Source organism: Pimephales promelas, chromosome 4, assembly GCF_988280905.1.
Source record: "Pimephales promelas chromosome 4, fPimPro1.hap1.1, whole genome shotgun sequence".
In the NCBI taxonomy this organism is placed as follows: Eukaryota; Metazoa; Chordata; class Actinopteri; order Cypriniformes; family Leuciscidae; genus Pimephales; species Pimephales promelas.
In genome coordinates this window covers 25,026,981-25,049,087 of record NC_142772.1, presented here as the reverse complement: position 1 = coordinate 25,049,087, position 22,107 = coordinate 25,026,981, and the positions used below count along the sequence as shown (strand labels likewise).

At 37.1% G+C, this 22,107-nt stretch overlaps 1 protein-coding gene across 1 annotated transcript; it reads right to left on the bottom strand.

Moving 5' to 3' along the window:
• Positions 1-9,775: 9,775 nt before the first annotated feature.
• gas1a (growth arrest specific 1a) lies at positions 9,776-12,634 on the bottom strand. The gene has a single exon (XM_039649962.2). The coding sequence runs from the start codon at positions 12,087-12,089 to the stop codon at positions 11,247-11,249; it is 843 nt and encodes a 280-aa protein (XP_039505896.2). The 5' UTR covers positions 12,090-12,634; the 3' UTR covers positions 9,776-11,246.
• Between the last annotated feature and the right edge of the window lie 9,473 nt (positions 12,635-22,107).

Genomic DNA, 22,107 nt, shown 5'->3' with positions numbered 1-22,107 from the left:
ATTGCACAACATTTCATGTTAAAAATACTGTAATACATGCTTAAACAATTGCCTGATGGGCTGAACGAGCCCTTCTCTGTGATTGCCTCTATAATCCTGTACAGTAAAATAAATAATAGTGATTCGGGGCGGAATTTGAGACTGGACGTGACATCATGCGCGTTCACGCTCACCTGGCTATGTCTGGCAGGATTGTGTATTCGCCGCCATGGCGCCATTCTCCATATCAGCAAGACAACTCGAGCGACAAAATTTTAGTCAACTTTCGACAAAAGTAGAAGATGGATTAAATGAGACTATTCATTCCCAACCCCAACGCAAACTCCACGTAAGACAAAGAAAATAAAACTTTTGTCTAGTGCCACCAAAATGGCCAAATTAGAGTCAGACAGGCGTCGGAATAAGCAGCCCGATCTCATGAAAGTTCGTGTCTATGGCACGAATGTCATTTCTCGTGGCATTTATACGCCAAAAACAGTTTTTGCGTGTATTTGGCACGCGATTTTCGCGTACATATGATACGCACTTTTTTGCGTATAATACGCACGAACTCCCCACCCCCCTCCCCCCTAAACCTAACCCAGGGTTTTTTAGTGCGTACCATATACACGAAAAAAACACTTTTGGCGTATAAATGCCACGAGAAATGACACTCGTGGTATAGATACGCATCTTCATGAGACTGTGTTGGAATAAGACGAGAGTCAACATCGGGAAGGCTTTCAACAAATGGACAGATCTCCGGTCTGCTCTAGGGCTCAAACGGGATCCTATAAAGTAATAACTTATATTGTTCATGAACGTGTTTCCATAATTGGATACAGTAATTGCATAAAACAGTTCAACATGGAGATAGATGGAAACAAAAACCAAAGTTTTCTACTACCCCCGTATTTCCCTCACACATAAGTGTGTAATTTACTCAAATGCCTTCCTGTCATACATTTAAAATAACTTGCAGATTCATAACTTCATTATCTCTGAAGACATTATGACTGTAACAAAAGATTTGTGCGGCTGATGCTCCTTTGGTTATGAACAGCTCGTGCAAGCGTGCATGTGGTCCATGAGCGCGCACACCTCTGGTTGCAGTTTTGCTTGTAGCCAGAGGGGGCGTAGTTCTGCAAAAACTCAGAGACTTGCGCAATGCACCTTTAAGTATCGCTGTTAAGTTTCATATTTTCTAATTTATTTCTATCAAATTGAAAACATATTCCTTAGAGTATATCAAAATCCTCCAATGATTCACATTTTCTCCTCCAACCAAAACAAATAAATTTTAAACTGAATTGAAAACAGATCTAAATTCGTTCTCAAATCAACAGTGATGTAGTGTTGCACTGAGCATGGCCTAATACTGATAAACAAGTTTCAGTTTGACACCATTACTTCAGGCTTGTTTTGCAGATGCAGGATGAAGTCAGCATCATTTTCCACTTTTTATTTATTTTTTTTATTTTTTTGGAACCAACCAAAAGGTTGCAGTTAGCACTTTGTTTGGGAAAGAGCCAACCGGAGCATCAAGGAAAGTCACTATGAAAGAAAAATGAGAACAGAGTCCAAACATTTTCTTTCCCTATCCTGTCCTGAGGGAATGTAGAGAGAGAGCACAAATAGGCTGTTATTTTGGCTCTTGCCATGACAGGAGGGAGGGAAGGAGAAAAAAAGCAGTGAAGAGGTCCATATATGTGCCCTTGAGGAAGGATGGAGGGAATATTTGACCCTCTCTGCAGCAGTTGTTTCCCGTTGGGAGCAGGTCTGATTCAAGGCAGCTGCCCCCAAAGCTATATGCATCACTCTTCTCATATTTGGTTGGGGTTTCTGGTCATTTTCATTGCCCACGGCAGCCGAAGTTCTTATTTCTTCCTTGATCTTAAACTTCCTGCCTCTCTGTCCAACAGCAGAACCTGATTGTACACTTACTGTACAGAAGAACCCTGGTGCAGAACGGTCAAGCTGACATTTAAATGTTGTTCACAAAAGCTTACATCATACCACAAAAACTTTGGATTTGAAATCTACTATAGGGTTTTGTGTTAAAATGCTCAATTGAACTCAATTCATTATACCGAGGGCCTATTATGCAAGGCCACTTAAACCTGCACACCAGTTTAACATATTTAAAACCCTGCTGTGAGCTCTCTCACGTAAACACTCTCTCTCTCTCAGATTGTACCAAGTGAGTAACCCAAACCATGCATGGGTACTTTGGCATGGCCTTTGCCATGAAAAGAGACGACATAAAGGGGGAAATGAATGTGTGAAGGATGAATTCTTTCAGGAAAACAACTGGGTGCAATTTGGCCCATGGCCCTGGGGGTCGACTTAATAGAGTGAAATCCCCAGCCCCCATTCAGTTTCTGAGAGACTATTAACTCTTAACAACTCCCTTACTAGGGCTTCATTATTTATTCTCTTCAAGCTTTTCTTCACTCCTTCCCTCTCTCAGTTTGTGTTCTCCATTTTATTGTCTTTGATTGATATTGCACTTAGTTAATCATTTGATGTTGTTCTGTTTTGTAATTCATGGTGACCGCTACCGAGTGCGCTCTTGACTTGATGTGGCCTGTTCGAGATGTCAAGCAATAAAGCATAATCGGTCGCTTTAAAACGGTGTTTGTAGGTTTCCTGGGAAGTTAACATAGCAAGTAGGAAGCTTAAGAACTGTTTCTCAAAGAAAAACAAATACTCACTTAAAACAGACTGCTACCATTACACAACCACAGCTCTGTGTTACTCTTCCAGCGTATGGAAGTTCACAAAATAAAATTAAAGTTAGGTCATAAATTTGAACATGCCAACATTAAACAGACCAAAAACGTTTTGAATAGCAAGAAAAAATGCTCCAAGAAGAGAATCATATATTCAGAGGAATTCACATGTCTTTGGCATTTATTTTGGGAATGTGAGAATTAATAGGTTAATATGTAAATCAAAGCTGTTATCCAGTGTATAGTTAAGTTACTCTGTAATCTAACAGTAAACTGTCTGGTTGGAAAAGTTCAGATGAGAAATGGAATGTTCCAGAAACCCTCAGGAGTGATTCATCTGACATCATATGTAATGTAGTTTGAAAAGTCATGATTAATATGCTATTGACATAGTGCATCCAATGATTATTTGGAAACTTTTAGACACTAAATACCACCAAATGCAATGGCATATGCAAACAAATGATTCCAAAAGATTTTCTCAGTTAATAACCTTTCTGAAAACTTTTTTCTATTGCTTTAACTAACTTGTCTCATGCAACATCAACAATGAACAAATAGTTGCCAAACTTGACTTAAGATTAATAAGTTAATATGTATTTGCAACATGTTTTCAAAATTATACAACTAAATACTACAAAATCACTGAAATAACTGGAAAGTTGGGGCGAGGTGATACAATTAAAACAAAAGAAAGAAATTGGAAAGAGGAAATCCTTCTTGTTCATCCTTTACACAACACACACACACACACACATCCAAATGCACTGAAACAACAAGCCAAACATACCACAGCCATTTAAAGACAGAACTGTTGTCCCGTTCACTGTAAAGCCAAGCTTTTCACTCCTTAAACTGTTGCTTGTTTACTTTCATCTCCTCGAGGGCTAAATCTCCAAAAGCACATACCAACACATACGGTTGTCTGCTCTCTTGAGGCAGGGGGGATGATCAATAGGAAACTGCCACTGATGATGACTTGTTTCTTTAAATCAGGCCTATAAATCCTTCTGCTCACCTCTTTGAATAGAAGTGAAGCTGGGATGAAGACTCAGTTGCTCTTCAGGGTCAGTGGAGCCATTGAAGTTAAAATGGCCCTCCACAGCAGGCCGCTCCTCGCAGCTGCCCTGTGACCGTGGAAATTAAGTTATGCCCCGTGTCAGCAAGTTTTCTTCTTTTGGACTCCCTTTCTACTTCGATCTATCCCCTCAGTGCTCATTTTTTTAAAAGATTCTCCTATTCGTATTTATGAGAGAGTCTGAAGACACAAGGAACGACGACTCTCAAGCGGAGTCTTAGCTGAAGTATTCAGGGTTGGTAAATGGGCAACGATAGGACAGAATGAGGTATTGTGTGCTTGTAAGTGAGAAGGCTCAGCACTCTTGGTAAATGTTAAGTCAATAAGGGCTCCCGTTGAAAAACACAAACACACACGCCGCTGCTTTACCAACAGGTCTGCAGGGCTCAAGTGGAAAGCCTCCTCTTTTCCTCGGTTTCCTCCCCCCACTTCATTCGCTCAGCCTCTGTGTCCGCTTGTGTTTTTCTTGTCTGTGGGATAGTTTATTTGTCCTGTGGTCGTATGAAGAAGCTGGATGATGACTCCTGCTTTTGCGGGTGCAAGCGTGTGTCTAAAACAGCTGCTTGCTGCAAACAATTTAGAGTAGACCATGTTAAGCCTGTTCTGTAAAAAAAAAAAGTCACTTTTACAGAAAAAAAAAAAAAAAAACACTGGCAACTATGGTTGCCAGAATAATTCTGTAAAAATACAATAAATAAACATATTTGCAGAACAATCTGTAACTATTTTACAAAAAAAAAAAAAATCACAATAAATTTTAAACCTGTAGCCTAAATCCAAAAGCCCATTTCTGCTGAATTACCGGAGCCATGCTGCTACTAAATATGTTTTGTACCTTACCCTGGTAGAGAGAAAGTCACATGATGAATCAAAGTTTAGTTTTTCCACAAGCTGAATAACAGTATAAAAGTTCCTTGAAGACACAAACAAATACAAAACACCATCATGATAACACACAACACTAAAATAATGCAATAAATAGTATTTTAACAACATACTGTGCAACATAAAACCCTATAGTATATATCTAATAACAAAATCAACGTCGGTCAATGTCAGTTTATGGATTTTCAAACTATAAGATGATTTGACCTTTTATTCTTGCAAAACTGGTACATTTAATATCATTTTTTTTTTAAATTACATTAAATGTAAGGTTAGATCTATTATAGTTTTTCCCCCAAATGTAGAGTAGGAAAAAAACTATTGCTATCAGGATTCATACTGTAGCAGTTTTAACAGTCTTTTACAGTTAAAATTACAATTATTTGTATCATTTTAACACTTGATCAGACACACAGGCTATTTGCAGTGAAAAGAGATTATGATAGAAAATGCTCAAACTCATCTGGATGGTTAAAGGTCAGATTTAAAAACACTATTTGACTTAATGAAATGCTTAACATTCATGGCTGAACAAAATAATTCAGCATTTATGTGAATTCCACAAAGAATGCGGCTCATGCGCCAGTTTCTACTTTGAAAGTGTTGTCTCTCATACACAAAGATTATAACTCTTTACAGATTCAGTGCTGTTTCTCATTCCCTGGAACCATTACAGCATTCCTTTCTCTTTTACCCAGTTAAGGGGCTTCTCCTCCTGCGTCTGCACACTTCCCTCCCCTGCACTGCCTGTCAGAAAGATTTTATGGCTGTTGGTACAAAAAATGGGCTATGGTCTACTCTAGTAAAAAACACCTCTCCCTCCGTCACCTCATTATCCTCATGAGTGAAAACAAGCGGCCAAACTTCTCCCTCATCGGACATTATTCCCTCAAGAGTGACCAAAGTTCTGCTGTTCCGCAAACTGTTACAGCAGCCATAAATTATTTCATTATTCTCATTCACTTGTATAGTTGTTCAAAAAACTTCATGGTAGATTTGTAATAAAATATATATACAAAAAAAAAAATGCTTCTCAAGAGCTCAGCCATAACATATAGAACTTTGTCACGTCACTGTAATAATACATTTGACTTATTAAGCTCAGAGCATTTAGCAAAAGCCAGCTCACATGCACTTTATACAAACGAATAGGAAAGACTTCAGCAACACCTATGTATCATAAATTAAAACGAAACCAATGTTATCAAGTTACATAATTAAATCTTCAACTCAATATATATGATTACCCCTGACCTGGAAGGGATCTGGTCAGCCGAACCCCTTCGACCTACCGTATTTACTCTGAGTACTTAAAGTATTTTATGTCAATACTTAACAGTACATTTGTAAATTGTAAAAAAAAAAAGTTGCTGCATTAAATTTTTAAGTACAGTCAACTCAGATGTTTAAGACTTTTCAACTTAGATTACATTAAACTGACTTTATAAATTAGTTGAATATTGTATAACTTAATCAATGAATTGAAAATTGCTTATGAGTTAAAGTTTTAGGGACTGGAAAAGATAGGGACTGATAAGATGTGGGGGAAGGTTATCCTATATTATCCTGTTATATCATCTTTTATTTTATACAGGATTGACAATGGCAATTGTTACATAGGAGGAAGGATGGAAATAAAAATCGACCAACACAATATTGGCAATATGGTGGGTGGTAGTGGGGAGTGGGGTGGTGATGGTAATGACAATGGTAATAAATAATAAATGGTTACTTTGTTTACGCATACACACACATACACATACACCCACACTCACACCCGCTCACATACACATTTAGATCAAACACTTAAATTACTCTTGTCACTTCTGGAATTATGGATTTACAAGATTGCTCACTACTGCACTATGTTGGTTTGTGTGTGTGTCTGACTGTTAAATTAAAAAAAAGTTTTTACAGCATATGTTCATGGTTCTCTGATGTCAGATAATGGTCACATAACATGCAGGAATAAAAATAAAGTTGTTTTAAGTATTCTGATTTTATATTAATTTATACAATCTATGTCCACTTTTATATTTTATGATTTCATTCATTATAGCTTTTAATGAACTTGCAAACCCTAGTTTGGAAAATATGGCATTTGCCATCTGGAAAAAAAAAAACGTAAAAAATACTTTAATTTCACCATAGCTCATGTATTTACAACAGTATTTACAATAACGTCAGTATTTACAACAATGCTAACAAAGTTAGCAGTGTTCAGAGTTCTAACAATATATAAACGGGACATCAAACTTGCACTATTGCACTATGGGGAACAGATTCAAGAGATGCCCTTAGCGAATTCTCAGGTAACGGATCTCTTTGTGACCGGCTTAATCCTGAGCTTTCTCACCCAAGGCAAAAGCATCAGACCCCTTGAGAGAGCCAAGACATTCAGTCTTTTTACTCATTTCAAAGGGTCGTGAACTCAACAAAGGTCTTCCATGATGAAATCAAAGTGGCAGCTTGGTGGAGAAAAATAATGATTTGTCTCGAAAGACCAAAAGAACAAAAAAAAAAAAAAAAAAGAACAGTTTCTTCTAGTCTCAAAGTGAGCATAGTGTGTATGTGTGTGGGTAAACAATGTTTCAAGACCAGAGATCAGCTCACACCTTAAATCTTATCATTTATATCATTTAGAAAACAACTGTTGGAATCCATACACAACAACCAATAAACAAACAAAATGTTTCAAGACCAGAGATCAGCTCACACCTTAAGTCTTATCATTTATATCATTTAGAAAACAACTGTAGGAACAAGACTACAGGGTGCCTCAGCCAGCGACCTCACTGTTAAATACCTAGTGCTAACTTTAAAGGATTAGTCTAAATCCTGCCCAATCAGCTTTCCATGTCAATGCTCAGCTGAGGCTCAGCCATACCAACTGTCTACATGTCTCATCACTTATCACACAATTTCTCAGAGTTTGAGCATTCAACCATTCTTCAGTCAGCCCTACAGCATAAGCATAGAAGATGTATAGGCTAAAAATTGTTGAAAAATATTGATGAAATATCATTTGAAAGTCCTGCTGTGAGGCTTTTTGTAGTTTTCTAGTACCTCTTGAATATGGAATAATTATTATTATTATTATTATTTTTTTTTTGGCAATAGATAATTGAAAACACAACAAGTGAAGTGTACGGCCTCAAGATAACTGGTCCATTTGCTAAATGAATAATGAACAACTATAAATGCGGACCTTTTTTATTATTTGACCTCATTTTAAGGTAAAATAAAAAAAAATTAAAAATGAGTTTAAAATGTTACTATAATAATAATTTTAAACAGATGGTCCTAATTAAACCTTTTGAAACACTTAATTTCTTGTAGTGTTTTTCCTTTAATAAAACCAAATTTATCATATAGCCCTTCACACATCAAATACCCATCACACATCGAAACGTACACTCAGCTGGAAATACGTTTCTCTAAAATACACTGCCAAGGCAGTTCTCTCCTTTCCATTTTCACCCACAATGCCACTGCAGGAGAGTTACATTAAAAAAAAATCCATCTTTTTTATTGATCAGGCCACAGTGACATGGCTAGTTTAGATTCTCGATTTCAATTGTTCCATCCTATTGGCCATTCTGAGAGCTCTCTTATTATTTCATACTGCACATGCTGGGCTCTATTGCACAGGCTGAAACTGAGCGCAAAGGGGGTGGTGGGGACTGGGGACTGCATAGAGTATGCGGACCAGGGGCCAGCGGATCTTTCCCACATGCTACCCCGTGGTTCGGCTCTGAAGAGGTGTCAGCGAGCTCTAGAGGAATGAAGTGCCTGGGCATTGTGCTGTTGAACTATTATGTGCTTAACATTACCATGACAAAAGTGCCACTCGACTTCTCCTCCTTTCAGCGGGCTGAAGGGCCCTTGTCCCCACACTAATAAAACATTTTGCAACCATCACCCCCATTTGAAGACCCTGGTGACAAGAGTGGGAGAATAAGAGTGGTAGTTTTTAACAGCATGGAGTTGAGAGACAGAGAGAGGCCTAGGTGAACATGATTAAATGACATGGAGGCAGCAATATATGCATATAGGAACCCTGAAGAGCCAGATGAAAACATGTCAGTTTCCCTTCGCAGAAAAAGTTTACCAGCAATCAAGCATGCCAGAGCTAGCACAATTTTTTTCATGTATAAAATGGAAATAAACTTAACCGCAACTGACATAATCCATAAGGAAACGGCTATGTTAAAGTACAAATTATAATTGAAATTGGTTATACATTTCTAATGGTGAATGCACACATTTGAGCATTTACAAGACCAACTTGAGAGTTGGTGCAATAGATGTACTGTTTACACAGCATTGGATGGTTAAATATCACTTTAACTGACCAGCAAGGTCAACAGATACACTGCAGATAATATATATATATTTTTTTTTAAAAAAGATCAAATTAATCCTTTTTCGAAGTTACATCAAGAAAACACTTCAAGAGAGTCCGCACACTCTACCAAGAAACAAATTCTCAAGTGCGAGATAAAATCAATCAATACAATAAAAAAGAACAAGCCTTAAGCATCCTGACACTGTAAAGTTGAAGTTCACTCTTATCCTGCAGTCACACCCTCCTGAGAGTGAGTTACTGCTGACTTACTATTTCAGTAGCTAAAAAGATCCAAATATACAACTTGTAACAAAATAATTAATTTGCGGTTTATGTTTATCTGCTACTGTTTCTCTGTTAGTTTAGAATTTACAGCTTTATACTTGAAGTTGTGGTGCGCAGACAAAGGCCTTTAAGCAAACACAGTGATTGAAAAATAAATAAACCTCTGTCAGTCTTGGCCCAGATGCAAAACGGACACCCCAGGGAAAAGCCACTCGCGCTTTTGTGTTCACATTCTAAAGATATCCAAATATCAGAGTTTATGCCTTCAGCAAACACTTCTGTTTGCTAAGGCGTGTGTCAGCGCTTCAAGCTCCTTATGTCTGTGATACTTAATCTGTTCCTGAAAAGCTCTGCTGTGCTAACCATTCTAGATTTAGCATCGGAATCCATGCATGGTCACGCATGGAGTCGATGCATTGAAACTTCCTAATGACATATAGCAAACGTTAATAAAATACACATACTCGGTTTGAGTCTTTGCACTTTCGTTTTTATGCCTTCTATAAAAAGAACATCACTGAGGCAGTCATACAGTGGATTTAGACATTTCTACACAGTAAATAGTTCATCTTAGATAACACAATTAAAATATTCTCTGAAAATCTGTACACTGTACAATATCTTAAAAGGAAAATAATTACAACAGATATTTCACTTCCCTTTAAAGCTGGAATCATCACCCTTTGTTTTCGAAGATTACTTTATGACCAAAATAAAGTTCTCTTATGAATCTCTAGGACTTTCATAAGGTTTATCAAATGTTAGCTAATATAGAGATCTACTCATTCTTTTCCTTATTCCAAACACTTTAAGAAGTTACTCATCTGAAGTCGTTTGCAACTTTATAAAAATACTTTACATATTTAAAAAAAAAAAATCTAATTTTATATTGGCAGTGCACAGTTTTATAATTACAACTTTCACTGTTAAAATGTCTAGGTAACAAAATAAACTTTTCTATATCTTTATGGAAATAAATTTGTCTTTTACAAAACAGCACTTGAAATAGGCAAGTTGGTGTTTAAGGCAGTTGAATGACATAAAGTACTTTGTATCCCTGCTCTTAAATAACTTCAAATAACAGAATTTTAGCTTCAGAATTAAAACTTACAATAAACAAGACATTGTTCGCCTGGGCCGAATCTGAAATGCTAAATTTGCATAGTGATTCAAAACACATTTACAATGTGACATTTTTTGGATACTGCACCTAAATGTCACACAAAGCTTAACTTGTACTCTTTGGAGAAAAATCATGTCAAGCTCTATAAACATTTATTCCTTAAAGCTAACTCATGTCTATTTTTATGTTACTAGTACTTTTTTTAATTGGTGGCAAGTAATCTAATAGTCTTCTTTTTTTTTTTTTTTCAATGGATTCATTAGCTAGGCTATTACATTCATTATTGCTAGTACTTCCATTCCTTATTCCTTTGCAATTAATCACTATCCCTAGTCATGTCATTTAGTGACAAGTCACTAATCCATTGTTACTGGCATGAAATTGCTGAATTTTGTGGTTCAGACATAACCTGAATATACACACTAGTCCACTGGTAACCATTTTAAACTTTCTAGTACGAGTATTTCTAAGTTCATTTAATGTTATGGCTACAAGATAACCATTCTGACGTGTCATTGCAACTTGTGAAAAAAGAAATGTTATTAGAAAATATGGGATAGCCTATATAGTCCTACTATCAACTTTTGGGGTTGCTACTAGTAACTTAAAAACAAGTAATGAACAACAAACAAAAGTTGATAGTCACTATTGGGTTACTTGTTATGGGGAAAAAGTACAACAAAGACTAGATGTTTTAAGGAATAAATGTTGACATAACAGCTTGCCATAAATGAAGTGGAAAGCAGGAGAAAATTGACAAAATGCACTATTCCCGAACAGCCGTTGGAGCAGATCATTAACTCGCCTTCAAAGTGATCAAGGAAGCGGCACTACAGCCAAAATGGATGCCACCACCACCACAGTCAAAACAGAACATGCCACAAAAGGAGAACCTGTGTTCCTCGTGGGCTCTGGCTCTGGGTAATCCTCATCACCAGGCTCATCGTCATCGTAGTCAATGGTGGAGCCTTCTTGATCCACAGGGGGAGAGTCAAAGCAAAGCGTTTTCATACTAGTTTTGATAAACTCGCAGATTGTCCGCTCTGATCCATCACAGACGCAAGAATCCAGGAGTTGAGCTTTGGGTAGTTTGCGCATGTAAGCGATGACATTGCGGCACTGGTTCGAACAGCTGGAGCCGCTGAAGAGTTTCCCGCAGTGAAATAAATAATCGCCCATCGCGCTTCGGCACTGGTTGTCCCTTTCGCACTGGCGCCGGGCTTCGGTGCAGCCCATGCTGCTAGTTTTGGGCAGGCACGGCTCGATGGATCGTTTGATCTCCTGGCAGCGCGGGTCCGAGGCGCAGCTGCAGTCCTCCAGCGCCGGGCCGCTCTTGGTCAGATTGAGTTGCACCAACGACGAGATGCAGTGACTGGGACACTTCTTCCTCTGGCCGCTCAGGATCGATTCACAGGCGTGCAAATACTGGTCATACGCGTAATGACACTCGGGTTCCGACTGGCAGTTTAATATCGCTTGCCAGCAAATCAACCGACGGCCGTGGTGGTTGGGAGAGGCGATGGAAAAACAGCTAAAACACACAAGCACACAAGCGAAAGGCCAAAGTAAAGTGCGTGCGCCCCGAACCAAACTTGCACAAGTTGCCATATCGAAGTCTGTTAGTAATGGTTTGGTTGCCGTCAGGTCAGTTTCAAGCATGTATATTTCATATTTTCATTGCATCTATGGAGGGAACAATCCCTCGGATCACGTTTTGCAAGGTCCATCAAAAAAGAAAAAAGTTTGTTCCACAATTGCGGTGAATTTATAAAGACGTTTTCCTGTAATCCATGTTTTAAAAAGGAGCCTAAATTACGAAAAGTGCTATTTCCATCAAACGGCTTGTTCACTCCATCTTCTAGGGTTTTTTTTTTTTTTTTTTTTGCGTGTCCGTGTGACAGTGCGGTGATTCCTCCTCTCTTTCCACCTCTTATCTTTCTTGTGGGAAGAAGTGAAGAGCTCACGAGCTCGTCCTTTCGCGTCTCGCGCTCACATCCAAATGTGCTCGCGAGCAACTCGCATCACGCTTCCCCGACTGAACTGATAAATTCTCGAGCGTGCGCTTGTCGTCCGTCATTAAGTATGCCTAGGGACGCGAACTGATAATAACACGCCGTTCAAATTCACACACTGGCCCCTTTCTGACCCGCTAGTTTTGCTTTATCCATTCTACTCCTGCGGAACTTTAAGGGATTTCTATTGGTCAGACCGTTTGTTGTTGCAAATCTCGACGTCAAGTAAGGGGCGGGAAAATGGAGGTGGGGCATGATGGTTCAGGAATGGTCTCTCTCCAAAAGGTTTGGATTACCTCAGAGCAGAAAGAAAGACCGACTATGCTGTTTCTCAGACGTTGTCAAAATGATGTGTGTTCTTGGGCAGTAGCCTATCACATTCACAGCATTTGTTTTTGAGCATGAAAGTTCAAGTACAACCAGCAACTTTAATGCTGAACAAGATAAAATAATAAATTACAATTTGCCATCAATAGTCAATAGCTAAACATACATTATTTAAAAGAAACACACAGACACACCAACACACACAAAGTATGACAAGATTGTTCATTTCCTATTGTTTTCGAAGGCAGTCTCTTGATCACAAGTCATATATTAAAATAAAAACAGATATATTATGAAATATTATTACCATTTAAAATAACTGTTTTCTTGTGAAATGTAATTTAGCCATGTGACGTGAATTTTCAGCATCATTAGGCTATCAGTATTCAGTGTCACACGATCCTTGAGAAATCATTACAATATGCTGATTTGGTGCTGAAACATTTCTTATTATTTTCAATGTTGAAAATGGTTGTCCTGCTTAATATTTTGCGAAGCATTTATTTTTCAGGAATTTTTGTTGAGTAGAAAGTTCACACAAGAACAGCATTTATTTGAAATAGAAATTTACATTATTGTCACTGATCAATTTAATGTGTCCTCGCTATATAAATGCCTCGTTCGTTCATTCACTAAAAAGTACAAATGTAGCTTATTTTAAATATTCTTACCAACCCCAAACATTTGTATGATAGTAGTATATAGCATACATTTTCATTACAGAGGGCACACAAGAGTATCTCTTATGTAAACAATGTCTTTCATAAAAAATAAAAAAAAATCCTTGTAGACCTAAACGTGTGTTGTTAACTAGCTTTTAATTTGGAGTTAAGTCAAGTCAAGCCCACTTAAATATGAGTTTCAATCTATACTCATTATATCTAACCACATAGCCTATGGGTTTTCCTGAAGGAATCTAACAAATGTTTAATGGAAAGTCAGTTTTCTTTTATCTGATGTTACTGCATCTGTAATGGATTTATTTCAAGACATTCTTAATCAGAATCCATTTCAGAAATACAGTATATACATGGCCTTTGCTAAAATACATCGGCCTAGCTGTTACCATGCCAGATTTCATTTTATACGTTTTTGTCCTTTGAGACAAGATCTTACGAAATAAAGTGGAGAAAATGGAGAATGCATTTTGTGCGAATGCCATTTCAGCTTGATCCAGGAATGTTTGAAAATGATATTCCTGGCTCGTTCCACCGTGTCTAGTCGATTAGACAATAGAAAAAGAGACATTGGCTAAAAGCAAAATCAACTCTGGTCTCAGATATAAAATGTAACGGTGAGCCGTGAAAAAAGGTGTAAAATGATAACATGCAAGTTCACACTTGAACATCAAAAGGGGGCATTTGCTGATGCTTAGGATGGAGGATCAGTGGGTCCACCTTGCATAAAGAAGGTTTGTGTTTCAAACACTACTCTGGAGTCAGGAATGTACCTTTAGGCCACTGCGCACAGAGCTTCTGACCCTAAACAATGAACTCAATGTCAGTTACGGATGGTCAGATCTGACAATGACGTTTTTGCACCAGTTCTAGGTGATGGATGTAGGGAACTCTATACCCGGTGAGTCAGAAGTCTTGAGAGCACGATGATTTGATCCAGAGATAATAGTTGACTCACTCAGTACCTTATTTAAGATCAACTTTCCAATTTTTACTGTGGTGACTTTAAATATTCACTTAATACCTGAATCCTTAACAGCTCTACTTGGATTTAAAGGAGATCTAAATAGAGGGAGGAAAATAACATATACAACAATTTATAAACAATGTTGTTTTTTAGTTTTTGGGGTTTTTTTTTTTTGTTTGTTTGGGGGTTTTTTTTGGCAGATTTAAATAAGCCAGATTCTTGCTTTTACTTTAAATGGGGATTTATCTAAACTTACAGCACACAGCTTTAAATGGGGATAGAAACCACACATAGAAATGCACACAGTCACAGCACAAATTAAATCTGTCCGTGCTCGTTATGAGAGAAACTTCAATAACACATTATTAACTTGACTTGTTTATGCTATCATAGTTTAGAAAAATACACAGGAACAAGATGGTATTTTTTTGAGCTGGGCTTTGGAAATGTAATTAAATGCCATAAATTAGTGCTGATTTGTATTGATAGAGTGAAAGTAAAGTATACAGAAACAATCCACTTATACAGATGTCTATTCCTCTCGAACTTTAAAGCAGAATTATTTCAGTGGGGTAATTGAAATAAACAGAAAATGTTTTGTCTTTTATTCCATTTTCTAAAATAATAGTGTATGTTTTTGTTTGTTTGCTTAACACTTTGTGCCATAGTATTAAAGTCAAATGTTAACAGTTACCTTGCAATGATTAGGGCAAAAGGTAAAAGTCACAGGTTACAATTTTAGCTCAACATGTAAGCCAATTTATATGGTTTTAAAATAAATAATAATGCACTAATCTACCTTTCTTACACTTTGGGAGGACTTAATTAGAAACAGATTCCTTACAATAATCCGTGGGGTCCCGTTGCAAAATTCCTGACCCTGATGGATGACCCCAAACAAAAACTCACCCGTGCTGTAGTTAGAATAAACTCACATAATTCCAATATTCACAATAATACAATTCACATAGCAAAACACTGAAATCACACAGCCAGAGCATGAACACATTTTTAATACATTAATCAATAATTTAAACCACAATCCTATAACATGCCTATTATATGTTAAATGTAATATGTATGTCCAATTAAATGTAACCTATTGTTACATTTAAAACAAAAGATATTTCTTTTTTTGGAAACAGAGGCATTTCAGCAGCAACAAGTCAAATGGCTATAAAATATTTTGAGATTGTTTTTTATGCAAACATGTTTTAGTTCTATTTGGGAACTATCCAATATAGATCAATATAGGAATTATCTTAAAATCTTCTAAGATCCTACCAGATAAACATAAATTCTCCCAAAATTAAACTGGAAAATAAACTGGAAAAATAAAAATAATAAACTCAGTTTATTCAGTTGAAACTTAATATATTCATAGCGGATTCTTATGGGATTGGTTCGAAATTATGATAAAAATGATTTTAACATTCCTACAGGAAGTTGTGACACTAAGCAGCTGCTCTTGGTTTTATTGCGGCTCTAAACACACCAACAACTGTTGTTAGCGCCATGATAGAGATATAGACAGCTGCCCCATGTGTCGGAATCAATTGAGTTATAAGCTTTATAACATAATCATTCTGGTTTTATTGTTTTCATTTGTTAAAAAGCATTATATTTGGACATGATTGTGCTTCATTCTTTTTCACGAACACAACAAAATAAAAAAATAAAAATAAAAACACAAAGACATTGAGCCTTTCAGGGAGTAGTATCAGTATCTATGTGGAGTGTCCTCTGGAATCCAGACATCAATATTTCAGTCAGGGAGGATGTTGACTAAAAACCTCTTTCCATTCCTGCATTACCATCCCATCTTCTTACTAACACCAGATAGGAGGACCGATATCTTTGCCAAGTCCTGTTTGAACCCACGAATCAACTCCTTTGATCAGCACACGCACACTCGCAGACCAGCTGTTCCAACACATGGCCCCCTTCCCTTTCCATACTACAAGTGACTATTTATACAGGCCTAAGGGCCCGTCATACCATTGCAAAGAGGGGAAGAATTTCATGTGTGCATATGGGCCTGGCCAATAAAGACATATCCCCTCACAGACATGACCTTAATCCAACAAACATGGAGTGCAGCATGGAAGAATTTTACTACATGAGACACAACAAAGCCTGACGGAAAATATGTGAGTGGCAACCACAAAACATTCTATATAGGCTTTAATGGTATTTAGAAATCAAAGAGCAAATGCATTGAGACTTGTTTGTTCATAATTGTACAAATAACTCAGATATGAGTAATTCTTTAAACTCTCACTAAATTATTAGTCTGTGTTGTGTCCCACACCCACATGCAATTATGCACAACCCTGTTAATCTTGCATAATAGTTAATACAAGCCAATTTGTTGATGCTTTTGGCAAGCTGCATTCATTACACGAATTCTTCAAAAGCATATTAGTTAAGAGAGTATAAAATATTCACAGCCAAATAAAATATAACCACACCTGTCAAGCTGTGGTTGTGGGAAGATGTTCTCTGAATTTCTGAAGCCTGTTTCAAACACATTGCCAGCCCTGTGTTGGTATCTATAAGAAGCATAGCTTGTAAAACACAAGCTCGCGGAACCTTTAGTCACCTTGAGAGGGTAAAGGGTGAGTGTTTAAAACGGCAAGCAGGATTCCTCCTATAATCAGCCCAAATACCACCCTTTCCCGTCGCCCTATGCCCCCAATTGTTGCAAAAAGCCTGGCCTGACCTGTCTGGTTATGGAGACGTAAAGAACGAGCAGGTAATGTGAAACCCCTAGCATGATTCCTCTTTTTGGTACCTTACGGCCGTAGCCCCTGTTGTGTTATGGGGCCGCTTTTTTGGAGCGATCACTGTGGGCCTGAACGCTGGCCACCGCAAAGCTTAGAATAACTGAATGACACAATGGTTTCTTCTCTAAATAAACAGATGTAGGGAGACTGTTAAAACTCCTAGCCCCCTTTTTGCTGTGCCAGAGTTTTTTTCCCATCTGCGAGCTGTAAGAACAATTTCTCGCTCCCTTCCTCTGAGAAATAGTGAGTTTTCATTCTGGCCAGCTGTGGAGCTGAGCCCTGCCCTTCTTATTTTACCGCTTTGATTAGATGATATCAGCTATCACATCGAGTCTACATAATTGCATCTCATAGCATTCTGTCTTTCCCACCGGCACATGTTAAGGAAATTGCATTTGTCAAGCCCTTAAGCAATACATTTTCTGTGTTAGATTACAACAACAGTCACATTCTCTAGATGGGGTTTTCAGTTAAATGTGATTTACCTGTTACTAACAACATTGAGAAGGGTAATGACTTTAATGGTAATAGGAGAGAAAATAGACAGAGAATACAGTACTGTTTAAACGTTTTGAGTTATTATTATTTATTTTTTTAAGAAATAAATTAATACTTTTATTCAGCAAGGACACATTAAATACATTTATAATGTTACAATAGATTATTCCAAATAAATACTGGTCTTTTCATTAAAGAAAAACATAGTTATTATTATTACATTAAGAGGAAATGCACCAAATGATTAGAATGATAATGGAATGATTTTTGAAGGATCATGTGACACTGAATATTTTCCCATCACAGGAATAAAGGTCAGTACAATACATTGCATTGGAAAACAAAAAAAATCGTACCTTTGAACACTGTAGTGTACAAACCATGTGTCGTGCAATTTATGTTTTGCGTCAACCATGTTCTTCTTGGTCCAGACTAAATTGAAAGTCTACATTTAAACTTTACATTTAACCACAGTAAAGTTGTGCAATTGTAATGAATACTCACACACAATCAGTTAATAACTCTGCAATCCACAATCAACTATAAAAATACCATTGCCGAAACTCCCATGAGAGGACTATGAATCATCTAAATAGCTTTGGGTTTGGAAATTTTGTGAGAACATTGCTTTTACGGTCACAGTGGAGTCGCATATTACGCTTTAAGCTGAATGGATTCAAAACAACAGCACTGTTAAATAGCAATTAGACATTTAATATCTAGTTATTCGTGGAATTGCACATGGAAAATTATTGTGTAGGGTTATTACAGGATAAGCTAGAATAATGGGATGGGTTTGCATGTGTTGTTTATATGAATGATAATCAGATTCTGACTGGTTCTCTGTTATCTCAGCCCAACTAATATATTCTCGGCTCATCAGCTTTAAGCAAGTGTATAAAAGCAAGATTGTGCAAAACATTCTATCATTTCACCATGGAATGATTCTAGTGGTAAACAAGAGTCTCATGTTAATAACAGGATAGACACTTTATAGCTGCCACTCTCCAACTCACCATGTCAATCTTTCATGTGGTCTTGATCCAGTATCAGATAAATACACTTCCATGTAATCCAAAGTTAAAAAAATATTATTGTGCCATCCATAGTTGACAGAATTAATGCAGCTTTCAACACATGTCAATGCAAAGCAGTTTCTTTTAGCACCCATATAAATATGTTGTCACAGCCTTTATGTGTCTATATTGAATTTGACAGGGATGAAAGGAAATATGCTTGAAAGTGTTGTGTCACAGTAAAATGTTACAGCCTCCATTAATAAAGCTGTTTTTAATTGTGACCAGATGTGACCTTATTAGCCAAGTGATTATTCACAACTGCATAAATCTCGCTCAGAGAAAATGCATGCTCAGCATTCACATAGCACAGCGTTTTATGAACCCATTTGTTGCTATTATAAATGATCAAGAATGCAAGCTGTTGCAAATCTATACGAAAAACACTCTTTAAAGAATCTTTCCAAGAAACAGATGCTCATTTGCAATACATGCCTGAAAAATTTCCCACACAACACTCATCGCTTCACTCTCAGCTGAGCTTGGTCAATGTCAATATATCTTGATGCTGGTATTTTGCAATAACGCACTCATTATTAGTGTCTGGTTTCTGCTTGTAATGCCATTGCTTATGACTCTGGAGTCCCACAGATGTCTTCAGACATATTCATCACTTCTTGCCTAAAGGTCACTGCTCAGTAATCCATCAGGAACTTGCTTCTTTTCCTCCCGGAGTATGGTTCAGGCCGAGGTTACAAACATCACACTAGATTTATGTGCAGGGAGGTTGCACTTTTCGACCACGGGTTGTTATGTTGTGTGATTACCCTGTCATGGTTGCCCGTGCTAGTACGTGGTTTTTAAAGCCTTGTGGAGGACATGCAATCTTTATTACACTAAGCACAAACTATGTTTTTATCCATTAACTTTTGAAAATAACTGAAAGTCTAAAGTATTTTCTTGTCCAGTTCTTTTCAAACGGAATGACCATTTAACTAAAACAAAGGAATGAACCGCGACTCATCAGACCAGGCAACATTTTTCCAGTCTACAACTGTTTAATTTTGGTGAGCTCTTGCAAATTGTAGCCTCGTATTTGTAGAGAAGATGAGTTGTACCCAGTGGGGTCTTCTGCTGTTGTAGCCCATCCGCCTCAAGGTTGTGCGTGTTGTGGCTTCACAAATGCATACATTGTGAAAAATATTTATTTTAAATTTCCTATCAAAATATAGTTTTTTAAGGTCAACCTAAAGTGAGTTTAAGATCAACCTAAAGTCTTGCATGAAAACAAAGGGAAAAAAGGTAAATGGACATGAACAATTAAATATCTACCAATATTAAAAATCTCTAATCGGCTGAAAACTGATGTGGTGCTAATATATCCGGCATCCCTAATTATAATTATATAGATAAATATAATAATATATATATACAAATAACCAAAACATTAAACTTGGTAAGGTGTACTCTCTTTCTATAATAATCATTAACAATATAATATTATCTGAGGAATAAATGCCATTATTACGTTGGTTTTCTTCTAAACATAAGAAACTAAACTCTGCTGGAACCTGCCAATACTTATTCCAATGATCACAGGTTTAAGTGCCTGCAGCATCATGGTTGCTTGGTGCTCAAAACAAATAATAGGAACATAACAGAACATCGTGGACACTTATCCAGTCAAGGGAACAGATGATAACTTTGGGTATGTCCTTTAATAAATGGTACTTTCTGAGCATTACAACTCATAAATATTATAAATATGCCAGTAACATGTTCAAACAAAAACACTAAACGGCCTATTTGTCAAGAATTATCTCCCCGTCTGTATGTGATTACTTCAGCTTTACATGACGGTTTTGCAGAGGATCATACTTTGGTAACAATGCTTTGCAAGTTAATGTTTTATCTATAAAATAATCCATATTAATGGATGTTGGGCTTGGAAAAGCACAGAAGACAAAGTTACAGATAAGATAAGATAAGAACTCTTGTGAATAATAAAAAAAAAAACATTAAAAGTTATAATCACATTCAGGTGTCTATGCATTTTCTGACTTGATTCCAACTTCATCACATTGTCCAAATTCTGATCAATAAACATTCTATAAATAAAGTATGTCAATAATAAATCTATCGTTTTCTTACTCTATTTGTTTTTCATAGACTAAGATACAAGCAAAATAGTCCAAAAAAAATGCACGCACAACCTGGTGGTCTTTCCTCACACAGAACATCTTAAACACAACCTCCCAAGCACTGACAAACACACTCTCTCACACGCACACACACACACACACACACACCTCTTCACTCCTTAAGGAATCGGACCACCTTCAGCCTCTGATATACACACAGCGCTGCTCATAAACAGTGGAAAGCTCATCTGCTCTCGCTTGTCTTTGGGATGTCATTGGGAGATTTCTGTCACCAGTCATTAATTCTAAAGAGAATCAAAAGTAGTCAGGGGTCTAATACAGGTCAATTTCCAATATCTGTCAGCATGTAAATTCGCAAACTTTCCCTCTTGACTTTAAAGTTAAATGTCCTTTTTGTGGAGCATGAAACTATAGCGATTATTAGTACTGACCTGAACGCTTGCGCTTGTGCAAGTAGCCATGCAAGTGCTCTGCTGAGAGTTTAGGACGACTGTTTAGTATTTCAATCCTCATTTTCTCTGTCTCGCACTCCCTGCCTACCCCAAATACTATAACCACTTGACTTGAGCTGAGACCGCAACAAAAACATGGCGATATGATTTGGATTCACAGTAGTTCCCTGCCGCTAGACTCTTGTGGAATGTTTGCATTGTGGCCTCCTGTGTAGCCTATTAATTGACCTCATGTTATGAGCTTGCCCGGGACTAGGCATCCTATTGGCAAAGCCACATTTAATTGAGTTTAACTGTGTGAGACCATGACCACTGTTGCAAGATGAAAAACATAAATCATGTCCATACAAACACAAAATACAAACAAATGGTATTATAATGCATGCATTTTGACCAACATAAGTTTTAGTCGCCCTAAAACTGTGACAGTCACATGAAAAACAGTTCTAATGTTACTTTATTATCTTCAATTCTTAGGTCAACATACATTTGTAGATTTTCCACATTTTGCTTCATATGTGTTTGTTTATTGTGCTTCAATTTAGTTTAGCATTGATTGTTCCTTTATCTCCTTAGTTAATGGTTACATTCACCTGTCGTCGAATAGTTCCCTTATTACGTCTGTGTATGATTATACTCCCTGTTGTGTTCTGTTCTTTGTCTGTGTTCGTAATTATCATGTGGTAAGCATGCACTCTAAAAAATGCTGGGTTATTTCAACCCAAATTTGGGTCAAGTCAAATATGGACAAACCCAAATGTTGGTTTAAAAATGTAAAAA